Below are 22,608 nucleotides of genomic sequence, written 5' to 3' on the forward strand. Positions count from 1 at the left end.
CTTTAAGGTCCCTTCCAACTCAAACCATTCTATGACTGAGAAGTTGAAAATTTTTAAAGAACTGAAAGGCGCATCTCCTCTCTCATTATTAGGAGAAGATTAAAGGAAATGATGACTTGTAAGAAGTAAGGGCAATGACATACATAGTTTCCTACTGTGTTTTGAGCACATATTACTTTTTACCACCTACAGTGTTAAGGATCTCAAAATACCATTTCAGGAGAAAAAAATAGAGCAGCCATCCATGCCTCCTCCTCCAACTCTGTTTCCCACTAGTCGGTATACAGTGATGGGCCCAAATTGGGATAAAACTGTAATGACAGCTATAAATATTTATTTGAACTGCATTTGCTAGACACTGGTTCCACTGAATTGTTAAAATTATCACTAGTGGATTTAACAAAATAATACTGTACTCAAGTTGGCCAGGCATTTAAAATTCATCACTGTCTCTTACCTTCTCTTATGGCTGTCTTCTGAGCACAGAGCTTGGCATATCAGACCAATTAGGCAGAACCAAAGTGCTGCTAGTGCAATTATCCTCCAGTCGCTGACGGATTTAATGAGGGGTATGCAGCCCATTGACCAATCAAAACATAGCCACCAGGGACACAACAGCAACCATGCATTCAGCGAATAGTAGTAATTATAGTTTATAGCCTGTCAGTCAAAAAGAAAACAAACATTTACTTGATACTAAACTTGGGGGGGAAGGGCAACTTTAGTCCTTCTCTATTCTCTCATTTCCCTTTTCACAAAACATGTCTTATACAATAAAGAGGCCATAAATACTGTTACACTACAACTATTTACATATAGATTTCCTTTACAGCTGTGAAATTAATTTTTTTTTTAAACATAGCTAGGTGGCTCTCTTGTTCAGAGCAGGGAAATTCTGTGCTGCCCAGCCAATATCCACGTTTAAAAAGAATCTCCTACAGGAGAAAATGTCAAAAAAGACATCACCCACTGTCTTAACCTTTCATTCTCCATCTTCAGAAAGAGCCTTAATGCCATCAGAGGTATATAGCCAAGACATACTCTAAATACATCAGACTAGAACTTAATGCTATTTTCTTCAATTGTGAAAGAATGGATGAAAACTCAAGCACAGTATGTGGAAAAGGGATGAAAATCAGCAAAACCTAACTTCTTGCATGCATAGCAAAAATAGTGAGTAAATGGAGAAGTACATCAATGTGTACAGTCCATGCTAAATTGAATGCAAAGAATATGAAAGGTATACTAAAAAATTGCAGAAAGGTATATTAAAAAAATTGCAGAAAATCATCACAGGAGCACAAGTGAAGGTGACATCACACATCTTGAAACTTAAAGATTGCCTACTTTATTGTTTCTTTGAAGAACAGAAAACTCAATTTGATGACAAAGACAAATGTTCTGAGCTGGCCAGAAAAAAAGCAACTTCATAACTTACTCTCACAAACAGACTGTCTGCAAATGAAGCTGGGTTGTCTACTTCAGTGAAAGCTGGTGGCCCTGTGCCCATAATCCTCCAGCGTATATAAAGTATACTGGCCCCTCCAGACATCAGGAGAGTTATCCTGAAAAGCAGCCCCTTCCTTAACTGCCCAGCATTCTATATGAAAGAAAGAAAAAAACACCTCATATAGAAACATTATTTGTTCTCTTACCCACTACATTCACATCCTTTTCAACTGTATCTCAGAAAGAAGATACCACCCTGTGCATTTTTGCTATTACAGTTAACATTTTTATTGCAAAAGACACAAAACAGAAGCATAACACTTTGAGGTCTTTATGCTTAAAGAATAATCCTCCAAGAAGGTTTGACTCTGACACATTTCCCAGAATTATAGAGTGGTTTGGGCTGGACGGGTCCTCTAAACATCACTTAGTCCAGCCCCTCTGTCATGGATAGGGATAGATTTCTCTAGATCAGTTTGCTCAAAGCCCTGCCCAGTCTGGCCTTGAACACTTCCTGGCATGAGGCATCCATGACTTCTCTGGGTAATCTGTTCCAGTGCCTCACTACCCTCATTGTAAAGAATTTATTCCTGGTCAAACACTACAACACTCCTAAAGAGGTGGTCTCCCTGGTGCCCCCTTTTCTCCAGGCTGAACAACCCCTCTTTTCAGGGGAAGAGGTGCTCCAGCCCTGTCTTCATCTTCATGGCCCTCCTCTGGACTTACTCCAACAGGTCCTAGTCCTTGTGATGTTGGGGGACCTCCAAGCTGGATGCAGTACTCCAGGTGGGGGTCTCAGCAGAGCGGAGTAGAGTAGAGGGGCAGAATCATCTCCCTTGACCTGCTGGTCATGTCTCTTTTGATGCAGCCCAGGATATGGTTGGCTTTCTGGGCTGCCTGCTCAGTCATTTTTCATCCATCAGTATTCCCAAATTCTTCTCTGCAGGGTTGCTTTCAGTCCATTCATCCTCCAGTCTGTAGAGATACTGGGGACTGCCCCAACTCAGGTGCAGGACCTTGCACTTGGCCTTCTTGAACTTCATGATGTTCACATAAGCCCACGCCTCTTCAAGCTTACCAAGGTCCCTCTGGATGGCATCACTTCCCTCAACTGGAGCACTGAGCTTGGAGTAATCTGTAAATGTGCTGAGGGTGCATTCAATTCCACTGTCTATGTCATTGATGAAGATATTAAATAAAATTGGTCTCAGTATGGACCCTTGAGGACACCACGCATTACGGTTTCCAGTAGACATTAAGCCGTTGACTGTAATTCTTTGGATGTGGCCATCCAGCTATTCTTTATCCATCTGACAGTACATCAGTCAAACTCATATCTCTCCATTTTAGCAACAAAAATGTTATGAGGGACCATATCGAAGGCCTTGCAGAAATCCAGGTAGATGACATCAGCAGCTCTTCTCTTTTACACTGATGCAGTCACTCCATTGCAGAAGACCACCAGATTAATCAAGCACAATCCTTGGTGAAGCTGTGTTGGCTATCTCTAATCACCTCCCTGTCGTTCATATGTTTTGACTTAACTTCCAGGAGGATCTATTCCATGATCTTAACAGGCAGTGATGAGAGGCTGACTCTCATTACACAGCAAAACTTTCCAGCATTCCTATTTGCTGCCTGAAATACTCCTGTACCCCTCACTTAGCCCTTCTTGGTCAAGTCTACTGTTTCAGTTTTAGAGATTCTACTTTCCCTGATTTCCCCCTGAAACTCCTCACTTTACTCCTTGCAAAGGAATTTAGAAGTCCCATAGGCATTGTGCCACTCAGAATCAGGAGTGAGACTCCTCTGCAGTGAAACCACTGATTGAAGTGAAGGATATTAAAGCATATTCCTTTGCCTTGTTGAATCTTGGATGGAAGAGGCAAATGACTTAGCTGTTCAACAGTAGTGATATTTTAGTAGGCTATTAGTCTATTTGGCTGTTATCTATGATTCATCTGAGGCTGATTGTTTCTGCTATTTGCTTGTCAATGCAAATACTAGGTGCCAGATTCCACTTGAGACAATATTAGATAAAGCGGTATCAACAAAAGTCAGAAAATCAATCTTTAGCAACTATCGGTTCTTACACATTTTTTTATTTTTTAACTCCAAAGCTACTATGAACCATTTCCAGTTTGGTAATTTTTATTCTGAAAGAAACCCAGTGTAATACTTTAGTGAAATTAGCAAAGTGAAACGTAATATTTTTTTACTGTATTTTTTCAAATGTTCAACTATCTCATAGAGATAGTTAAATCTCATTGAGAATCTGAATACATCTCTCCCTCTCTTTACTCTGACCAAACTATGTTAAAGTACCATTTGAGGTGTGTCACTACTGACCCCGGAAAACTTGTTGCATCAAGCAGTCAAGCTCTTCCATACCACATTTTTAACATACTGTTGAGAAAATTGTGGAACGAATTTCACTATCCAATGCAATTCTAACAATATCCCATTACTACTCATGTTGCTGCAAAGATGTCATAGCACATTGCCTTACAAGACTGACTGACAATACCTTTTTTGGTGTTTTATTTTTTTTTTTTAAATCTCAACAACAAACTGTGAGAAGCTGGCTCTTTGTCTTTTAGGACATGACTGTCTGAATGGTCAGAATGAACAAAACCTCTAAGGACTCACCTCCAATGACTTGTCCTTATGTAGTAACTTCTGAATAAGCTCCAAAAAATTTATCTTGTTAATCACTAGTGCATCAAACACTGCATTCAAACCCTAAGCAATCAAGAGAAAAATAAGAGCATAAGATGAACCACAAACATTTTCTTTTTGAATACATCTTAAATTGCACTTCTACCATGAGTTACTGTACATCTTAATTCTGATTCCAAACAAGCAGAGAAATACATTGGCAGTAACGAAGGCAGAATGATAAATTGGGAACTTGAGCTCAGAGGAGTAGAATAATATTTTACTGTAATGGGAATTCTCTTGACATATGGAATAACCCTTCAGGGAATACCATGTACCAGCAAGTTAGATAACATATGCATGGTCACAACGTTATTTTGCTCTTCATCTTCTTTCCCAAACGTTCCACAGCGTAAATGCTGCAGTCAAAAGGTAAGGCTTCTGTCAGCAAGGTAGAGTTTCTTAAGCCTTCAAGTTATTTTTTGTGTATTCTTGTGCAGCATGGTATGTTTTGACTGTTGGGTTTCAGAAATACTGTTTTGAAAGGGTACAGACAAAGGCTTGGAAAGATTTAACAGAGGTATCAGGTTTGCTTTTCTTGCAATGACACCAATATACACAGTGCAAGTTGCTGGGGAAAGAAAAGGCTCCAAGTTCTATGTGACATCAGCCACTACACATAAAACTGGAGCATATTCAGTGCTTTGCAGGACTACACTTGCACATACTACCCCCACAAAATGTGTCCAGGGATAATTCTGTCAAGGTTATCAGCAAAATCAAACTAGCACTTTCCCTTCAAAGTTTCAGCAATCACCAACTGTGATTATTTTTGAGTATTTAGCCTATATTCTAACAATTTCAGGAATTACTTCACTGTTCTAAAGACTAAGTGGAAAAAAGGTAGGAAAAACAGTTCCAGGAGAATCAAAGAGCTAGTACACTGGGAGGCCACACTGGAAGTCTCTCTAACAGTCAGAGAGATGGGACAGAAGACAGGTTAGAGTGTGGCTTGGTTCCATGTAGAAAGGCCACCTGGCATTTAAAAGGCTTTTCGCTCACTCACATGGAGATAGGAAGACAAGAATTCTGCTGAAAAATAGATTCAGTCTTCAAGTAATCTTTGTAATGTGTGATTTACCACTTTATCCCTCTGACCCATGCCCATTAGTACAACAATAATCATCTTAGCAATGCAACAGCAAACAAATAAAAACCCAAATCCATAAACAATTCTGTGTCTGCTAGCTCAAATAATTACTTCATACCACTAAAGGAAATAATTACACCATATTTTTAAGAACATTCCTTATGTTTTCCTTACAGACACCTTTGAAGAATACATCACCCTACAAACATTTATCCAAAAATAATGTCCCAAAGCAAGAAGTTTTCTGTAATTTCTTCTCCCTCTTTTTTAGCAAGGACAAGAAGATCTTTGCTGCAAAGAATTTTCTGATTCTGTTGCTTGTCTATGTCAGCTAAAGCTATAAATTGGACTTACTTATAAAGATATATGGCTATATAAAAGGCAAAAATCAAAGATACAGCATTTCAGGTGGCTGGTTTGGTCACTCAAAACAGAAGGTCTTCACTGAAGTTATAAAAAGTCAGAGCACAATGAACATGAACAGTATCTGTTTGCACAGACAGATCCTTAGATAAGGGGCAGAAGGAAGAGATTTGGTATCAGAAGTGCATGAACAATGGCCCTAATTCTAATTACACTGTTTGCAAAAGCAAGTGGGTAGAGCTTCTAAAAATGCTCTCGTCCAGTTATATCTATCTTTGTCCAAAAGCCTCCAAGTTTGTAGGCCTGCTATCTTGACAATTACATTCAAAACCAAGGCCAACGAAAGTGACATGCATTGAAACTAATACTGTAAAATTTTTAAACTTTGCAAAAAATTAACAGATATATGCAACCTGCTTACAAAAGATAAAATGAAAAATTGAACAGATTGGCAGGGACACAGTCATGACAGATCTACTAGAATCCTGCTTTTTGTCAACATTATTTAGTTTTCTGAATAGAACAAAAAGGTGTGCACGCCATTAGCTGTGGAGAAGATTAATCTCTGTAGGCTTTACAAATGCATCTGACAGATCTTGAGGTCAAAATTCAGTCAATAAGACAATTCTTACCAGTATTGTAATTCCTTGTTCTTTGCACAGCATGGCTATTGCACCTAGAATAACACTCACCAGCACCCAGAATACAGAAAATGTATGTCCTTCTTTATCTGTCAAAATAAAGCATGCCATAACTTTAGGTTTACACATTTCAAGGTAAAGTTAGAAATCTAACTTAAAATAAGAATTTAAAAAAATAAACAGCATTTAATCTCACAATCTTTTCTATCACTTAAGATATGGATACAGAGACTTAAAAAGCATAGGGCACCTCTTGCAATATGCTGGCATTTGTCCCATTATTGCAGTCATTTTCTGTTCTCAGAGACATTAGAAATCTCCCCATTTGCAAGATGTTTTAGCCAGATAATTAAAATGGCAGAAGCTTCACATAGTTTCCACAATTCGTCATCTGCAAAGGTTAATTCCCAATATTTAGAAACATTTATCATCCTTAGCTAGAGCTCTGTCATTACTGGCCACTCTCTTCCAAGTTACCATATGAACAAGAAATTCTTTCTTTTTTAATGGTTACTCATGAAGTATCACACACAAAAACTGTTTTAACTGCAGTCTAACCTACAAAGGCACAATGAGCTGCTTCTCCAGGGTTACTGTATTTAGCAAGTACCTCAGGTACTTTCATTATCACTGCAATAGAACGCCATGGAGCTCAAAAATTTCAGCATCTGAACAGAAGCAGTTAGTTCTCACACTCAGGAAGCAGTTTTAAAGCAGGGTGAGGAACTCTGGGGTTAAAAGATCAAGAATAACTACAGCTTCTACTAAAACAAAAAGTCTTTAAAGACTGTATCATGTAGCTGATTTTGCGTACTACAAGCAGGCATATTTGAGATAAATATAGCAATAAACCCTTCTTCAGCCAAGGTCCACAGAGTACATGGGTACTTCACATAAAAACATATCTGTCACAACCTCTACTCTGCAGGCACAAGCAACAGAGGGAAGCACTCTGCTCATTCAGAGGCAGTTTCTTGATTCAAGTAACATGAGCTCTACAGGCATCACAAGAATCAATCTTTGACTTGGCATGTCAAAAAACAAAGTTGAACTCTATGTTCATTGACTGAATCCCTTTCCTACTTTTCTTGATCTCTAGAGCAATTCTTCTCTACTGGTAATGCGGGTTTGACCCTCAGTGTTTAAAGAGAACTGCAATAATGGTCTATGGAAAGGACAAATGGCAAGATTAATTTCACCAGAAGTAGGCCCCTACACCTAAGATAGTACACTAGGCTTCCTTTCTAACTGGTCAAGAGAAGAGGACACCTTTAGGGATTAAGTTACTTAATTAAATGCAGTTGAACAGCTTCCAGAGAAATAACTCTCTCTATTCACTGACTATACAGGGAAACTGCTATACTAGCTCAAATGTTCTTGTGTCAGATACAAACCATAACCACAAGTGTGAAAAGGATCTGCGGACATTGGCTTTCTCTTTCATTTTGAAGCAGGCTTCTTCTTTTGTGGCAGAGAGCAGAAATTTTCATAAAAATATGTAGAAGAACAGGTTTTGAGGTTACTTGTAACACTCCTTTCTTACTTAAGACTTAAAGCTTCAACAGAGTGAATATTAAGATGTTTGAGATTCATCATTGCAATACACAGTGGGCATTTGATCCTTCTCCCTCCACTCCAAATTATGTACCCAGAGGTGAGGTAAGACTTAACAACAGAGGTGTAGATGTTATACAGTTAAAAGAAAGCCTTCTTTTAGGAAAGAGTCATACACTTCGGAATAATTATCAAAACAAAACATGGAAATACAAAATACATAATGACTAAACTAAAGAAACATTGGAACTAGAAAAAAATAAAATGCAATGAGGAAACTCCAGCTCATGTTATACAGAAGAACAACTGAGCATTGCAACTCATGGAGGAAAAAGCTTCAACATTTGTTCTATGAGTATTGCTTGAGTATTGCTAAGACAAAAAGAAACCTGTCCTAAATACATCCCTTGAAGGAGCTCTTCAACTCTTCAGACTCTGCAATACAACAGACTGTTCAGCCAGTTCTTGAAAACCAGTTTTGGGGGGTTTTTTCTCTTTTATTTTTTAATGTAGAAATAAACTAGCAAAGAGAATGCAAGGATGGAAGGCAAAGTAATTGACAGTGTTCACAAAATGACAATCAGTCATCCTTAGTAAGTGTAAAAGGGAAAATAGTGAAGACAGCCGATGGACTTCACTGTATTCATGGAAGTAGACTTTTTTCTGCTGAGAGATTTCTTCTTCTCAGAATCAAATTCTGGTGGAAAGAAGTCAGGACAACTAAGCACTTCTCACAGAAGCAGTATTCAGCACACAAATACACACTCTTTTAACACGGAAGATAGGGGGAAGTATATATAGTAAGAGACCAGCTGGCAATTCACGAATGCTTTGATGATTCAAAATGCAAGAGTAACAGCAAAAAGAGAACTAGGTCAAATCATCAAGGACAAGTGTAACAGCAGAACATTTATACAGCAACACAAACTCAGAAAGGTCACATTACAAAATGTAAAAAGTAATGCACGTAAAAAACAAAACCATAAAAAACAAATTCCATAGATATATCAGTAAGATGAGCAAAAAGGAAGGAGTTATTCTAATACTCATTGGGAAATAAAATGGACAATGCCAAGAAAGCAGAAGTGCCTTTTTCTTTCATTTTTTCACAAAAAGGTCAGCTGGAATCAGACAGCAACTACAACACCAGCAGAAAGGGAGCAATAACAAAAGCAAAAATAGTGACCTACAAGACAGAGAATTCATAGAGAAGTTAATCTGTTTAAATTGCAATGATTGGTTAAATTCACTCCAACGGGTCCTATACAACCCGGAGTAACCTTAACTGTTACCTCTGAGAAATCATGAAAAATACATGAGAATTCAGACGTTTGAAATAAAATAAAACAGTGCCCACATGCCTACTTTTTAAGAGGAAAAAAAATGAAAGGATAGTCTAAAGAAACAAAGTTAAGCTGACTGGTCAAAATTACCCAGAAAAAAACCCACTTTGACAAAATATTTTTTAAGTGACACTCTAAAACATAAAAGGATATGATTAATTGTTTGCCAAATAAATATTTTAGTCATTTATATAGAACCAAGTATAATTTTTGACTTGGACAGAAAAAAAATAGTGCCCCCATGAAATCAAAGCTGTAAACACATCTTATACCTTGACCTCACAAAGGCATGAGAATACCATTGGAAACAGTGTGAAATATGCCAGAAAAAATATGGGCTGCCTGAAGTTAATATAGAATGGGTACAAATAACAGCTGGAAAACTACAGTTAGATACCAGCTCGCTGTGAAAAAAACAGTAAAGATAACATTCTGTATTGGGTCCCTCCTTTGTCTGGCTCCAACAGATAATTTTAAACTTTTGGATGAAGGAATAAAAATATGTGTATGAAGACCAGAAGTGCTATCAGGCTGCAATGGCCAGGAAGCATACAAAGGAGAAGCCAGAATTCCATTGACAAACTAGAATAATCATAGAATTACAGAATGGCTTGGGTTGGAAAGGACCTTAAAGATCATCTAGTTCCAACTCCCCTGCCATGGGCAGGGACTCCTTCCACTAGACCAGGCTGCTCAAAGCCCCATCCAACCTGGCCTGGAGAAATGGTCTAGCCAGATAAAAGAAAAAAGAAACCATTCAATAGGCAGACATTCAAAGTTGTGCAGAAACAGGTTTGTCTTCTTGTGAACATCCCATGTCTCAGATCTCAGAAATGTCTCAGCATGCCAAGTAAAGCCAAGCTTAAGCATGGACTCTCAAAGATGATAGAAACACTCAGTAAAAGAGAAATAATGAAGGACCCAAATAATGAGCACCAAAACCTGGACTTCAGTAAGGTCTTTGGCACAATCTCCCTGGCCCTATCATCCTCATGGAGAAGGTGTTGAAGTACAGTCTGTATGTGCAGACAGTGAGATGGACTGAAAACTACCTCAATGGCTGGGTCCAGAAGGTGGTGATCAGTAGCACAAAGTCTAATCAGAGGCTAGTGTACTCAGGGGTCAATACTGGGTCCGGTCCTGTTCAACATCTTGATTAATGACCTGTATGATGGGGCAGAGGGCACCCTCAGTACATTTGTTCATGGCACCAAGCTGGGAGGAGTGGCTGATATGCCAGAGGGTCATGCTACCATCCAGAGGGACCTTGGCAGGCTGGAAAAATGGGCTGGCAGGAGCCTCATATGGTTCAATAGAGGGAACTGGAAAATCCTGCAGTGAAGCCTCCATCCTTGGAGATATTCAAAAGTCATCTTTTGGACAGTCCTGGACAATTGGCTCTAGGTGACCCCGCATGAGCAGGTCAGCTCAGGTGACCTCAAGGCCCCTCCAACCTCAGCCATTCTGTGATTCTGTAATTGAGGTCTCCTCCTGAAAACCATAATCTATGTTCCTTTGTTTTCATTTGCAGCCTCAAAAAAGTCAATACAGTCATACGGAGAATTGCAATTTTATTAAAATTCATCAGTAACTAAACTTCAAAGAGAAAGAATTTCAATTAAGAAACATTTTATCTTGTGCTTGTTCCTGGGTCAATATGCACAACACATGTCCCCCCACCCTGCCTCTAACTGCAGAAATCTCAGTAAAATGGATACAAAAGACTGACATTCAGCAATGCTTTCAATCTTCTTTTTTTTAAAAAACAGCGATTTGAAAATGTAAAGCACTGCATAAGTGCTAATTATTACTATGAGATACACACATGCCAACAGAAGTAATCAGTCTAACAAAGCACATTCCCCTAACAGGGCATTGCTTCCCACTAGAAAAATCCTGTGTCAGAAAACGAAACTGATCTTTCATTGGCACCTGTGCCTGGTTGAAACTGGTACACCATATGTGGTACACCAGAGTGGGCATTGTGCCACTCTAACAGATGGACAAAACTGTAAGCGTGCCAAAGAAACAGAGTATCTTGCTTATTTTTTTAAGCTAGAAAAATATAGTGTTTCTACTTAAAACCAAAAAGTGTTGCTCAGATTGTCCCTCTTTAGGAGTACCTGTCTAAAAGTGAGGGTTTCAATAAAATACCTATGTAAACCATAAACAAGCCACAAGGGTTCCTCCATTTAGACTGCTAGACTTAAGTATAAGCATTTCTAGAGCAAGGATGGATACACAAAGTGTTTTATGGTGTAGAATTGACTGATCCTAAATTTATGAAGCAACACATTGATAATGCACCTCACCTCTGTCTTCCTAAATGCTAATCCTATTTCAAGAGACCTTATTTTCCAGTGTCCTAAATGCACCAGTCAATGAAAACAAGCTCCTTAGAAGTGAAGGATATGAAAAAATGCTACATTTAGGGTACCAAGCTTAGTCTTATTGTAAAGTCAAATTAACAATATCCCAAACAATTATTACCAATTCAGACACTTAGGCATTCAGCATCTCCTTCCTCAAAGGTAATTGAGCAATTTAGGGCTCAGCCCGGTGACAGCTTGTAGCAGTTTAAGAAGTCACCATCTTCAGGTGAAACACAGTAATTGATTATGTGAAAGCTCCTACTCCGTTGAAAGTTGAAGCAAACCGAGTTATGTTGAGCTCCGGCAGGAAGTTTTAATTTTTAACTGAAAAGGATCATAAACACTCATATATTCCACTAATGTGCTTTGTCTGTGGGGATGGTGCCTTTCAACTAAACTACTACAAATACTCATCTAGCCAAGCTCTAAGATTTCCCTTCTCATGAATTGCTAAGCAAAAGGGGAAGAATTACCTAGTCTTACAAGATCACATAAGAATCCGCTGTTAGAATTAAATTAAGTTTGAAATCTCCTTGTGTACATTCTATTTCAGCTCATCTCAGTGTTTCACTTAATAAAGAAATAAAAAGAGCAAATGCCATTCTTAAACATATCCAACCATCTCAAACTCATTACATACAGGTTACACTAAAGGAAGCATTTATGCTCTCAATTACACAATCTTGGAGAAGCAAAAGTTAGCATTAATTCTAAAAAGAAAAATGTTATTGTTTTTCCTCATCCCACTAATATTATAAAATTGTTAGGTTTTCCACTTACAACTATTCCCTCCCAACGTGTTCAAATATGAACAGTAGGGCACATACTTGAAAAATCAGGGCCTACATGTTTAACAATAGTAAATTTCTCTTAACCAATTGCAAAATAGCTAACAAATTCCCCATATCTTAACAATGATCTCTTTCACACAGGAGACCTAAATATTTTCAATCTGTAGGAAAACCTCCATAATACAAACCACCAATATTCATAAAACTCATCACTACAGTCTACTTTGCATGCTTTATTAAATTAGCAATGAACAAGTAGATGATTAATGGGCAACTACACAGAACAGAACAAAACAGAAACACACAACCAGAACAAAGTCATTTTTAGATGTCATAATGCATAAGCAAAGAGTTGATCCCGTTTAATATCCAGGCCAATATTATTCACATGGACCAAATCATGAACTCCTCATTTTACATTACTCAGAGATCGCCAATGCAGATGGCAAATACATACAACTGGATCACTGTCAAAACTGAAGACAAAGGAAGGCAAAATGAATACTACAGCAGTTTTAAATTGCCTTATGAATTCCCAGAGAAGCTGCATTAAAATTCAACAAAGTTAATAACCCACAATTCCCTTCAGAACATACCTAAACAGTTGTCAGCTCTTGCTGTCTCCAAAGCCTATGCAGTGGATTTGTCCCCACAGTTGTGTTTAAAATAGCAGGACAGAATGAGAACAACAGATTAGTTCTTTGCAATTATAAATGTTATCCTATCAAAGATGGTAACTTCAAAAACTATATATTGGGAAAAAGTAACAGAATTGTAGAACTTTAGTAAGACATAATTATAGCCCACATAGTGTTAAATGCCTATACTTAAAAAAAAAAAAGCTACAGATTCTGGGTAAAAGAAACTGCCTATCCAAAAATCCACCAAAACCACAAAGAAATCAGGCAAACAAGTTGCAGTATATCTTGAGCTTTACAAAAAACCATTATTTTCCTTTGGAAGTCTCCCAGCCTGACACTGATATTTTTCTGACTGTTTTCACTATTATATATACTTTCTCCATAGTACTCCCAAATCCTCCTCAGATACTTTATGAGTTTTTACTTCCCCACAAAAAAAATTAAAAATCCTTACATTCATTTTCTCAGGTGAAAACAAGCACTAACCAGTCTTTTACACATGACTTTTGACTCCTTTTCTTTAAAGAATGACAACTTATCAACTACATCTGTGCTAGTAAAATAAACAGATTTCCTGAACTCAGCCATCCACAACTTTCACATTGCCTTGCTGCAAGAATAGTCAGATTCTTTATTAAAGACTTAGATAATCTATCTGTCTGATAGTAGCATTGGGATGCTGCTGGTAACAAACCACTATATTGCCACTGAGGACCCAACCATATCAGTAGCATCAGCTCAGGCTTTTCAGTGTTTGTTTTACTCTAATGCTCACTTACAGTTCATCAATAAAAACAAACTGGCATCAAAACATGTTTTGGTAACTGTATTCAAAAGACAACACAAATGCAGTCCACAAATCCTGAAGGTCTTAAGAGTTGTACCCTCTTTTAAGTGCTCCAAAAGAGTCATGCTACCATGCATCTATTAGTAACAATCAGGAAAAAAAAATAAATAAATCAACCTTTGATAGTTCTTCTCCTACTCCTTGTAAAAATTTAGTGAGTTAAGCACTACATATATACATGTGAAAGTCAGATCCAGGAACAAGGACACATACAGTTGACCTACAGTTTAAGGTCACACTTGCCTTTAATATATAAAAAACCTAGCAGAACAAAAGGAAATAGGATGTCAGAACAAACCGGTACAATCTACTTTTGTGTAGGATCATCATAAAGCAGCTCTATTTGATTAGAAACATAAGCTTGATGCAATAGAATGCACAGAGGGGTTTTTGGTTGTTTTCTTCCCCCTCTTTCTCACTAACAAAGACAAATTACCGAAAGTGAAGCAACACCAACTTTTAACTGGCACTAGAACTACCAATATGCACGGGCGGTATCAAAGACATTCTGGATCTTGTGGATTTGACATCAGAAGGAAAACATTCTGAGAGCAGAAAAGGTATTTTTTCTTTGCAGCTTAGGAGATACTGGCTAAGTCTGTTCCTTTATATGTGCATATTTTTAAAACGCATGTTCTTTACCTATATGCAGAGTGAGACCAACTTACATTTGGGATGAAGAGTTTTTGCTGTTATTGACTCCCTCAATTTATGCAAAACCAAACTCAGCTAAACTCAGATAAAAAGTTCTTTACTCCTTATTTATTCTATTATTTAAGAATGGCTAAAAGAACTGTTCATGAAAGGAAACTCACACCACCAAAATGGAGACATCCAAGGGTAAAATTTTCTACTTACTTTACAAAACTACTGAAGAGTCATACTCTACTACAGTCACTTCCCCATATTTGATTACCTTTTCTTGAAGCCTTTCATACAAAGAATCACAGAAGGAGCTCAGGTTGGAAGGGGCCTTCAAAGATCATCTGGTCCAATCTTTTGTGGGAAAGGGAGCCTAGATGAGACCACCCTGTCCAAATGCATCTTGAAAACCTCCAGTGATGGGATCTCTGCCACACCTCTGGAGAAGTTGTTGCAGTGATTGATTGTTCTTGCTGTAAAAAATGTTTTTCTTATATCAAGGTGAAACCTTTTCCAGTGCAAATGTACTCACTGCCCCTTGTCTTCCCCATCTGAAGAGCGAGCCTCCATTCTCCTTGTAGATGCCCTTTCCAATACAGGCACTTCCCCCCTTTCCTATACAAGCACTAACATTCAAACAGTTGCTGGCTGGACCAACCTCCACTCCCAAAGCAAAAAAAATTATTGCCAAGGCAGAAAGTAAAACTGGTAGTGGTTATTGGTGGGGTTCAGCTAGAGGAGACATGAGTACAGTGGTGAACAGGACTGCTCTTTTGGGGGGACCATGACAAGCTGGAGGAATGGACCTCATGAAAATCAAACACAGCACCATACAACAGTCAAGGCTGTGGGACTGTCTAGGCAGCAACTCTGCCGAAATGGGTATGGAGTTCCTGGTTGATAAGCAGAAGATGAGTCAGTAGTGTGCCTTTGCATCAATGAAGGTTAAAGAAGGAGAGACTCAAGTATGTAACATGGATAGAAATTCTTGCGTACAAAGTCTGAATTTCGTTAAGAAGTTGCTGAGGGAAAAGCAGGCAGAGAAGGTGACAGTAGACATTGAAAACTGATTTGAAAGACAATGCTGGCAGACTGTAGCTTTACTTGGCAAATTTGCTTAAGAGACATAGCTCCTTCCCTATTATGATGTAATGTCCAACAAAAAAGAGTAAGTGCTGCTTAGTATCTTGTCTTCACAACAGTTTCCTTCTTCTATATCAATGACATGAATTTCAGTCCAGGGTTACTATTAAAACGACACTGACTTCTAAAAGCTATCAAACTGGCCTTCACAAGTTGTACATGCACTTTGAGTAACCTTAACCAGAGTACACATTGCATTCTTAATAATTTCCGAGATGTCCTCCATAACAAAATAATTAGAGTCCAACATAATAGTCTCCAATGGTCATCCTAAGAATTTGGCTCTTGAGTTTTCAAGCAAAGATTATTACCTCTGCCTTGCAGGCCTACCCATACCAACACACTGGAAAGCACACAGCCATTATTTTCATCTGTCTAATTTACTCTTCCACTAATAGAAGCAACATCATAAGTACAATCATATCCAGGAAAATAGGTGAGAAAAGAAAAAAACAACAAGCAAGAAGCCAAGGTCAATTTTCATCAAGAAATTATTAGTTCAGTTGAAAGAAATGAAACCTACTCAAAGGGAAGAAAAATATATCAGAAGTGAACAGGAATCACTGTAAGTATCATTTGAAGTGGCAAAGATTAGGTTAAACTTATTATATCAGCAGTAGAAATATGCAAAATAGTTCCAAACAATCTAAACTGAATTAACAGGAGCTATTCACAGCATCTTACAGCTCAATGTGCACTAACTTACTTCCCTCAGCCTACACTAAGGTCTCTATGATGCCACAACTACGTTGTTAAGCCATATCACAAAGTCAGCTCAGATACTTCTGAAATACACTGACAGTTCTGGTTAATCATTACAGGCCCCGCCTATTGAGCCAATATACAAGCTCTTCAAAACACAGCTCCTTATGGGTTCACCAAATGATTCCCATATATCCTGTCGTGGAGCACATTCGGATACCAGATTGCATGTGCTGCATAGTTTTTCATAGTCATGAATTCATGCACGTGCGTCAAGATAATTTCTCCACAACTGTATTTGAACTGCCAACCTGCATTCAGATCAAATAGTACAAGAGATCTAAAAGCTGACTTGAAAAAACATCTAAAAAGGAATTGTTCATGTTAAATACAGCTGTCTTACAAAAACTCTATGAGTAACACTGTATTCAGCACTATAAACCAGCACTTGCATATTGCAGAAACTTAGAAGGCTTACTCATACAAATAATTTTTTATAATTCATTAAAAGACAAGTAAGGTTGCTAAAGTTTGTTCCCATTTAAGACATCGCAACATAAAATATAGTAAAATATTTAGGAATATACATATGTAGGCTTAATTTCTTTCTAAAATACTTATTAAAATACTTCATTATACTTCTAAACAATAAAACATTTAGCAAATAAGCCTATTATAAAATAGACTTTTCTTAAAATGAATTCATAGTGTTTAACAGAGACTAGGGCCAGCAACCTTTCCAGCACTTCTAAAAATAAATACCTGCTAAAGCAGGGAGTTTTTAAATATATACTATGAGGGTATAAACATTAATCAATCTAAACAAAACAATCTGACATTTTTAGTTTTGCTATTCTTCACTGAAATGTACAAATGCTGAAAATGTATACAACAGAAAATTAAAGGGGCAAATAGAATGCTTACTTTCTCTAAAGGCTTTACAGTAGCCAAGGAATGACAACAAAAAGAACAGGGCACACAGTAGGTCTGCTCTGCCAACAATCCCAGCAACCTTAAAAAAAAGAAGAAAGAAATTTCAAATTATCAGATTTTTATTCTTAGAAAACCTGAGATAAAGGTACACTCACAAATACAAATTGAAATACATAAAAGAAGACCACTGTATCACTGCTTGTTTTTTTTTTAACTTGGTTTACTGGATTAGTGATACCCAGTTTTTTAAGATGCATCCTAATTTTCATTGGGTATTTCTTAGTATCAACTACATAAATGATTTGGCTTTAGTTTAAGAAAAACTGCTGTTTTAAGAAATGAAGAAGGACTTTACTGAATAAAATTTAGACTCTATACAATTCTATCTGTCTTTTGGAACAGACTGCATTTCAGTAGAACTCTTAGCAAACATGGAAATATAAAATGGTTTTGGGTTAGAAGTGACTTTAAAGACTATCTAGTTCCAGCTCACCTGCCATGGGCAGGGACACTTCTTACTAGACCAGGTTGCTCAGAGATCCATCCAGCCTGGCCTTAAGCACCTTCAGGGTTGCAACATCCACAGCTTCTCTGGGCAACCTGTTCCAGGGCCTCACCACCCTGACAGTAAAGAATTTCTTCTTAATATCTAATCTAAATCTACTCTCTTTCAGTTTCAAAGCATTACATAGCTTTGAAGCCAAACATCCTGAACCCTAACAAATTTGGCAGCTCTGATGAAACACAAATCAAGACTGTTAACTTTCAGAAGACAAGCCAGCTTTCGAATTACAGTCTGAAGACTTAGAATGGACAAATAGCTTCCAGCCTGCAGATCCAGGGCAAAAAAAAATTCCACCTCCAGCAGCTTTTTGTGTTATATTAATTGTTTGCATTAGAGCTACCTCCAAATGCATCTTGTAACAGAAGCTGTAGTAATGCAAAAGAAAATGACAAGCGCCTTCTGGGACCTTTGTACTCTGGATCTGTGCCAAAGTATTTAAATCAAGAGCAATCTCAGGGCTATCAGCAAGCCCCTAAAATGTGTTTATAATAACTTGCTGAGATACAGCAAGTCACATTTTTGCATCTTCAGTTTTCAATTACCCAAGTGTCAGGACGCACCAAAAATTTTTTGTGGAAATCATAACATGGGGCTGGCAGGGGACTGCCCTGATGCTGGAACCTCACTAGAACATACACAGCAGTGATTGTGGAAACACCCCTTACTTTTCAGTCTAGCTCTGCTTCCTGAAGTGCTGGGTTCCATGTTTTTAGATGTACAAAGAGGCCTTTCTGAAGCAGAGCAGGACAGCAACAGGGGTTTTTTAAAATTCACGTTTTGAGATTATGTTTTGGGGACAAAAGCAGTAACTTCAGTTCTTGTATAGTACACCAGTTGTGCCACTTTGTGTATGATACAGAAACAGGAAAGTAAAGAGATCAATTGTGTCTTCATTTTGTTTAAAGGCACCTGCTAATCCTCTTTTAGGAAAAGGGCATTTTTGTGTCAGTCTAACAGTGGGGCAACTATTTCTAAATAACATTAGAGAGAGAAAGTGAAGCATAGAGGCATGAGAGTATGACTGATTCCACTGAAGTGAGACTCTCCCTCTTTACCCTCAGCTTCACTTGAGCACCGTAAAAGAAGAAACTGTTGGACTCCTAAATTCAGTTCAGGAAAACTTCTTGATTTATCTAAAGCCATGCACCTAACTTTTCTGCTGCTTCTTCTATCATAAAGAGGAATTACAAGAATTAACTCAATAGCTGTGGAGTGATTTGAAAGGTGAAAATAATGAAGTGTCACTCTTTTCCATGAGCCACTTCCGCTAATGAGATAAAAGTAAAGGTGAACTGACACAGTTTCAAAAATAAATGTCCACTTGTTACAAAAAGAGATTAAGGGGCTAATAACACACGCCTCAAATGACTCCAACAGTACAATGTTTGCAAGATCAGGCATATAGACGCTGGTAACAAGGCAAATTTTAAATTACTATCAGATATATTATTATGCCCATGATTCATTTAGTATTTAATTACTGAAGTGTTACAAAGAATAAGCCTTTTTTAGACCAGAGAACTACAGCATAAGACTGTTTACATGCAGGCAGAAAAACGATAGTGTTTTCCTTATATAGGTAGGGAAAGCATTACACCTTTCAAGATTTGTTTTACATGACAGTTTGTTTTGCTGTATATACCAAAACCCAAAGCAGCAAACAGACAGATTCTTCACAATTTCATGTCAAAATATGTCATCTCATTTCAAAACCAGGATGTCGTGATACTTAAAACTCACAGATTTAAAATCATGAGGAATGCTTTTCAAGACATGCTGCCAGACACACACTCATGCTAGAACTGTAGCAGTATAATAATGACTGCTTCAGTGCAGCAAGATTTATTATTCACCATGTAAATGATCAGAGGCTTTTCTTCATCCTGGATCTTAGAAGAGACATGATATATGAGCATGCTACTTCTTTTCCCCTTCCTCTTCGAATGTTTACCCAAAGCATATGAAAGTCTTCAAACTTCAAATATGCAAGCAGACTGCATCATTTATTTGAGAAGACAAAGGGCTCATTAATATTTGCATGCTGATTTAGATGTATTTTTAGAGTCAAATGGAATTAAGAATAAAACTATGGATATTAATAAAGGAGTCAATAGTAGGTCTATTACAAAGTTAAGACTCAAGTGACATTTCTCTTTACATGTCAGAACATCGGAAGCACTGAAGGCTTGTTTTACTTTACTCTGACATCTAAAACTGGGTTTGGAGAACAAATACAAGGGTCCCTTCTGACACTAGCACAATGCACTCTCACAAAGAAGTTACTGTGCAGGCAAGCAAACACCAGAGAATGATTGGCAGGATGTTTTAGCCACACTGCCAAAAATGGTGCCATATTACTAATACATAACTGTGCACCATTTCTAGGTTTCCAATACATGCAAGGTCTCCAGTTAGCTGAGAGGAATAGCTTTCAATAACCTTTTCCCCATCAATCATGTGCAAAGCAAATGCAAGACGCCAAAACGATGGCATGTTGTGAATAAATGAAAAATCAATGCCACATATGCAGAATAAGGTGCAATAAGGATTCAGTGTTCATTGCTAGGACAAAATCAAAATTGAAGCTAGTACTTTTGCTGTTGCTCAGACTGTTCAAACTCTAACAAAAAAAAATCCCACATTGGGTTAATTTTATATTTCATTTATTCATTACTACAAGATCAAGAAATCAGTGACCACACCCAGCAAGCCCACTGGCATAAGGCTGTAAGATTTTCTTAGTACAAAAGAGCTTTTTAAGAACACCATCTTATTTTCACTATCATTTCCACACAAGGACTTGAGCTTTGGTCAGGTATTTTGATTGGCTGCTATACATGTACCATGTTTCTATTCTGCATCTTTACAGCTTCAACTTCCAGCCACTGTTACGCTTTTGCCTGCAGTATTAAAGGGCCCACTACTATGAAATTTGTGTTCCCCATGTACATAATTACAGATTGTGATTAAAAAAAAAATCTTACATCTTCTCCTTCATATTAAAAATATAAACCCATGGAGTTTGATCTCTCATGACACAGGATGATTTCCAGTCCTTTAATCATTTTCATGGCTCTTCTGAGCCCTCTCCATTTTTCCCAGTGTTGACCTTGCAGCATGGATGCAAAACTGGATGCAGTATTCTAATAGTCACATATAAAGTTTATATAATGCCCCTGCTCCAACTTTCTATCTCCTTGATTTTTTTATCAAAGCAAATGGAAGTGAAAAGTAATTAGGGAAATCCAGCAGTTAGGGAAACTCTGTAGTTTAGTGCTACACTTCTTTAGTTATTGTACTTAAATGATTTAATTTATCTTCTTTAATAAGGCCTAGCCCAGTGGAATTACAAGCCTTTGGACGTACTAATCATAATATTTGATTGTTCTATTACGACATTTGCCAAGAGAAGTGTTAAGAAAATATAAAAGCAATGTGTAGAGTATAAGGTTATGACAGAATTAGTCAAGATGGTCAAGAACTGTAAAGATAAAAATCATTGCAGATAATTATTCAATACTTACACATTCAGTGTGCACTGGATGTACAGCGAAGAGCAAGGCAGCTAGAAGAGAGGACTTTGGAGCCAGGTTTAGCCGTCTTCCTTTATTACTGAATTGCAGTCCACCCAATAATATTGAGAACACATCAATCATCAACACTGAGATAGTACAATGCAGTATTATATTGATGACATGGAAACCAACCGGATAGAAGCCTCCAGCAAGAAGGTAATTAATTCTACATAGATACAAAAATATTAAGGTTAGGAATTACAACAATGTTTAGAAATACGCAAATAGAAAAGCTAAACAACCCTATAGCAAGACCATACGCACACAGAAAAAAAGCTGACATGTCTCAGGACCCATGGTTTACCATTTCACCACCAAAATCAGCTAGAAACAATGTCCCAATCTTAACTTCAAGGTATTCGTATGGAATATCATATTTAGCACAGTATCTATCCTCTCTAGTTAATGCTATTACGTTAATCATACTTGAAGTTACTTAGAACTGGCTTTTGGTTGACAACATAAATTCAGAGTTGCAATGCAGGAGTGTCTTGTGGATAAACAACCCAGCTTACTCGGGGAATACCCCTGGGCTTAAGAGCAGCCATGTCCAAAACCAACTTGATGAAATTATTTTAATTAAATCCACACAGTGAGGAAACTGAAAGCACAGAGACTGTGATTTCCACTGACATTCTAATTGAAAAGTCCTAGTATTTGGACTGACAATGTGGAAATTACCTGGGTACAATCAGTATCCATCCAGAAAGCAGTCAGTTAGCACATCTTAAAACTAATTTATGAGACTGGTTAGAAAGATGTTTCATACAAGCATTAGAATCAGAAGGAAGTGTAAGTGAAAATTCAGTCTAAAACTCTATTCAAGATAGGAACTCTGCAGTAAAATGGGGAGTGAGAAGAAAAGGGGGAAACATCTCGTTATTATCCATATACTTCTATCAGTAGGTGAGATATACAGAAACTCAGTTTGAATAGGGAATTTTATATAGTTCATTTGGTCAATCTGCATCTGGCATGAGTAAAATCTATTAAAAAACCCTATTATAAATATTAAAAAAGCCTATTATAAATATGATACACATAAAAGTCGGAGCGTAGGGAAATTAAGGAAATAAATTTTTCACTTGTGAAAATAGCGTTTTATGGACCACCTCCACAGGTTCATCTACATTTTCAGATATAGTAATGATTGCATCCCAGTTTGCTCTTTAAACTAACCAGGATGTTACTACAGATGGAATATATCATAGAGACCTTGCAAAAAAGGAAAGCATGTAA

General features: G+C 37.5%; 1 protein-coding gene across 5 annotated transcripts in view; it reads right to left on the minus strand.

The window, feature by feature from the left end:
- Positions 1 to 22,608, minus strand: part of TMTC4 (transmembrane and tetratricopeptide repeat containing 4) — a 57,813-nt gene that overhangs the window by 26,955 nt on the left and 8,250 nt on the right. For 4 of the 5 annotated variants that reach the window (XM_027674687.1, XM_027674683.1, XM_027674685.1 and 1 more), the window contains exons 4-9: positions 21,319 to 21,535; positions 17,221 to 17,308; positions 6,253 to 6,350; positions 4,099 to 4,191; positions 1,439 to 1,600; positions 458 to 660 (exon numbers count right to left, since the gene is read on the minus strand). In XM_027674687.1, the coding sequence (XP_027530488.1) occupies positions 458 to 660; positions 1,439 to 1,600; positions 4,099 to 4,191; positions 6,253 to 6,350; positions 17,221 to 17,308; positions 21,319 to 21,535 (861 nt within the window). The remainder of the gene's footprint in view (positions 1 to 457; positions 661 to 1,438; positions 1,601 to 4,098; positions 4,192 to 6,252; positions 6,351 to 17,220; positions 17,309 to 21,318; positions 21,536 to 22,608) is intronic. The other variant, XM_027674684.1, reaches the window with a different exon arrangement.

This window comes from Neopelma chrysocephalum, unplaced genomic scaffold (assembly GCF_003984885.1).
Source record: "Neopelma chrysocephalum unplaced genomic scaffold, ASM398488v2 Primary Assembly neopelma1_25, whole genome shotgun sequence".
Lineage (NCBI taxonomy): Eukaryota > Metazoa > Chordata > Aves > Passeriformes > Pipridae > Neopelma > Neopelma chrysocephalum.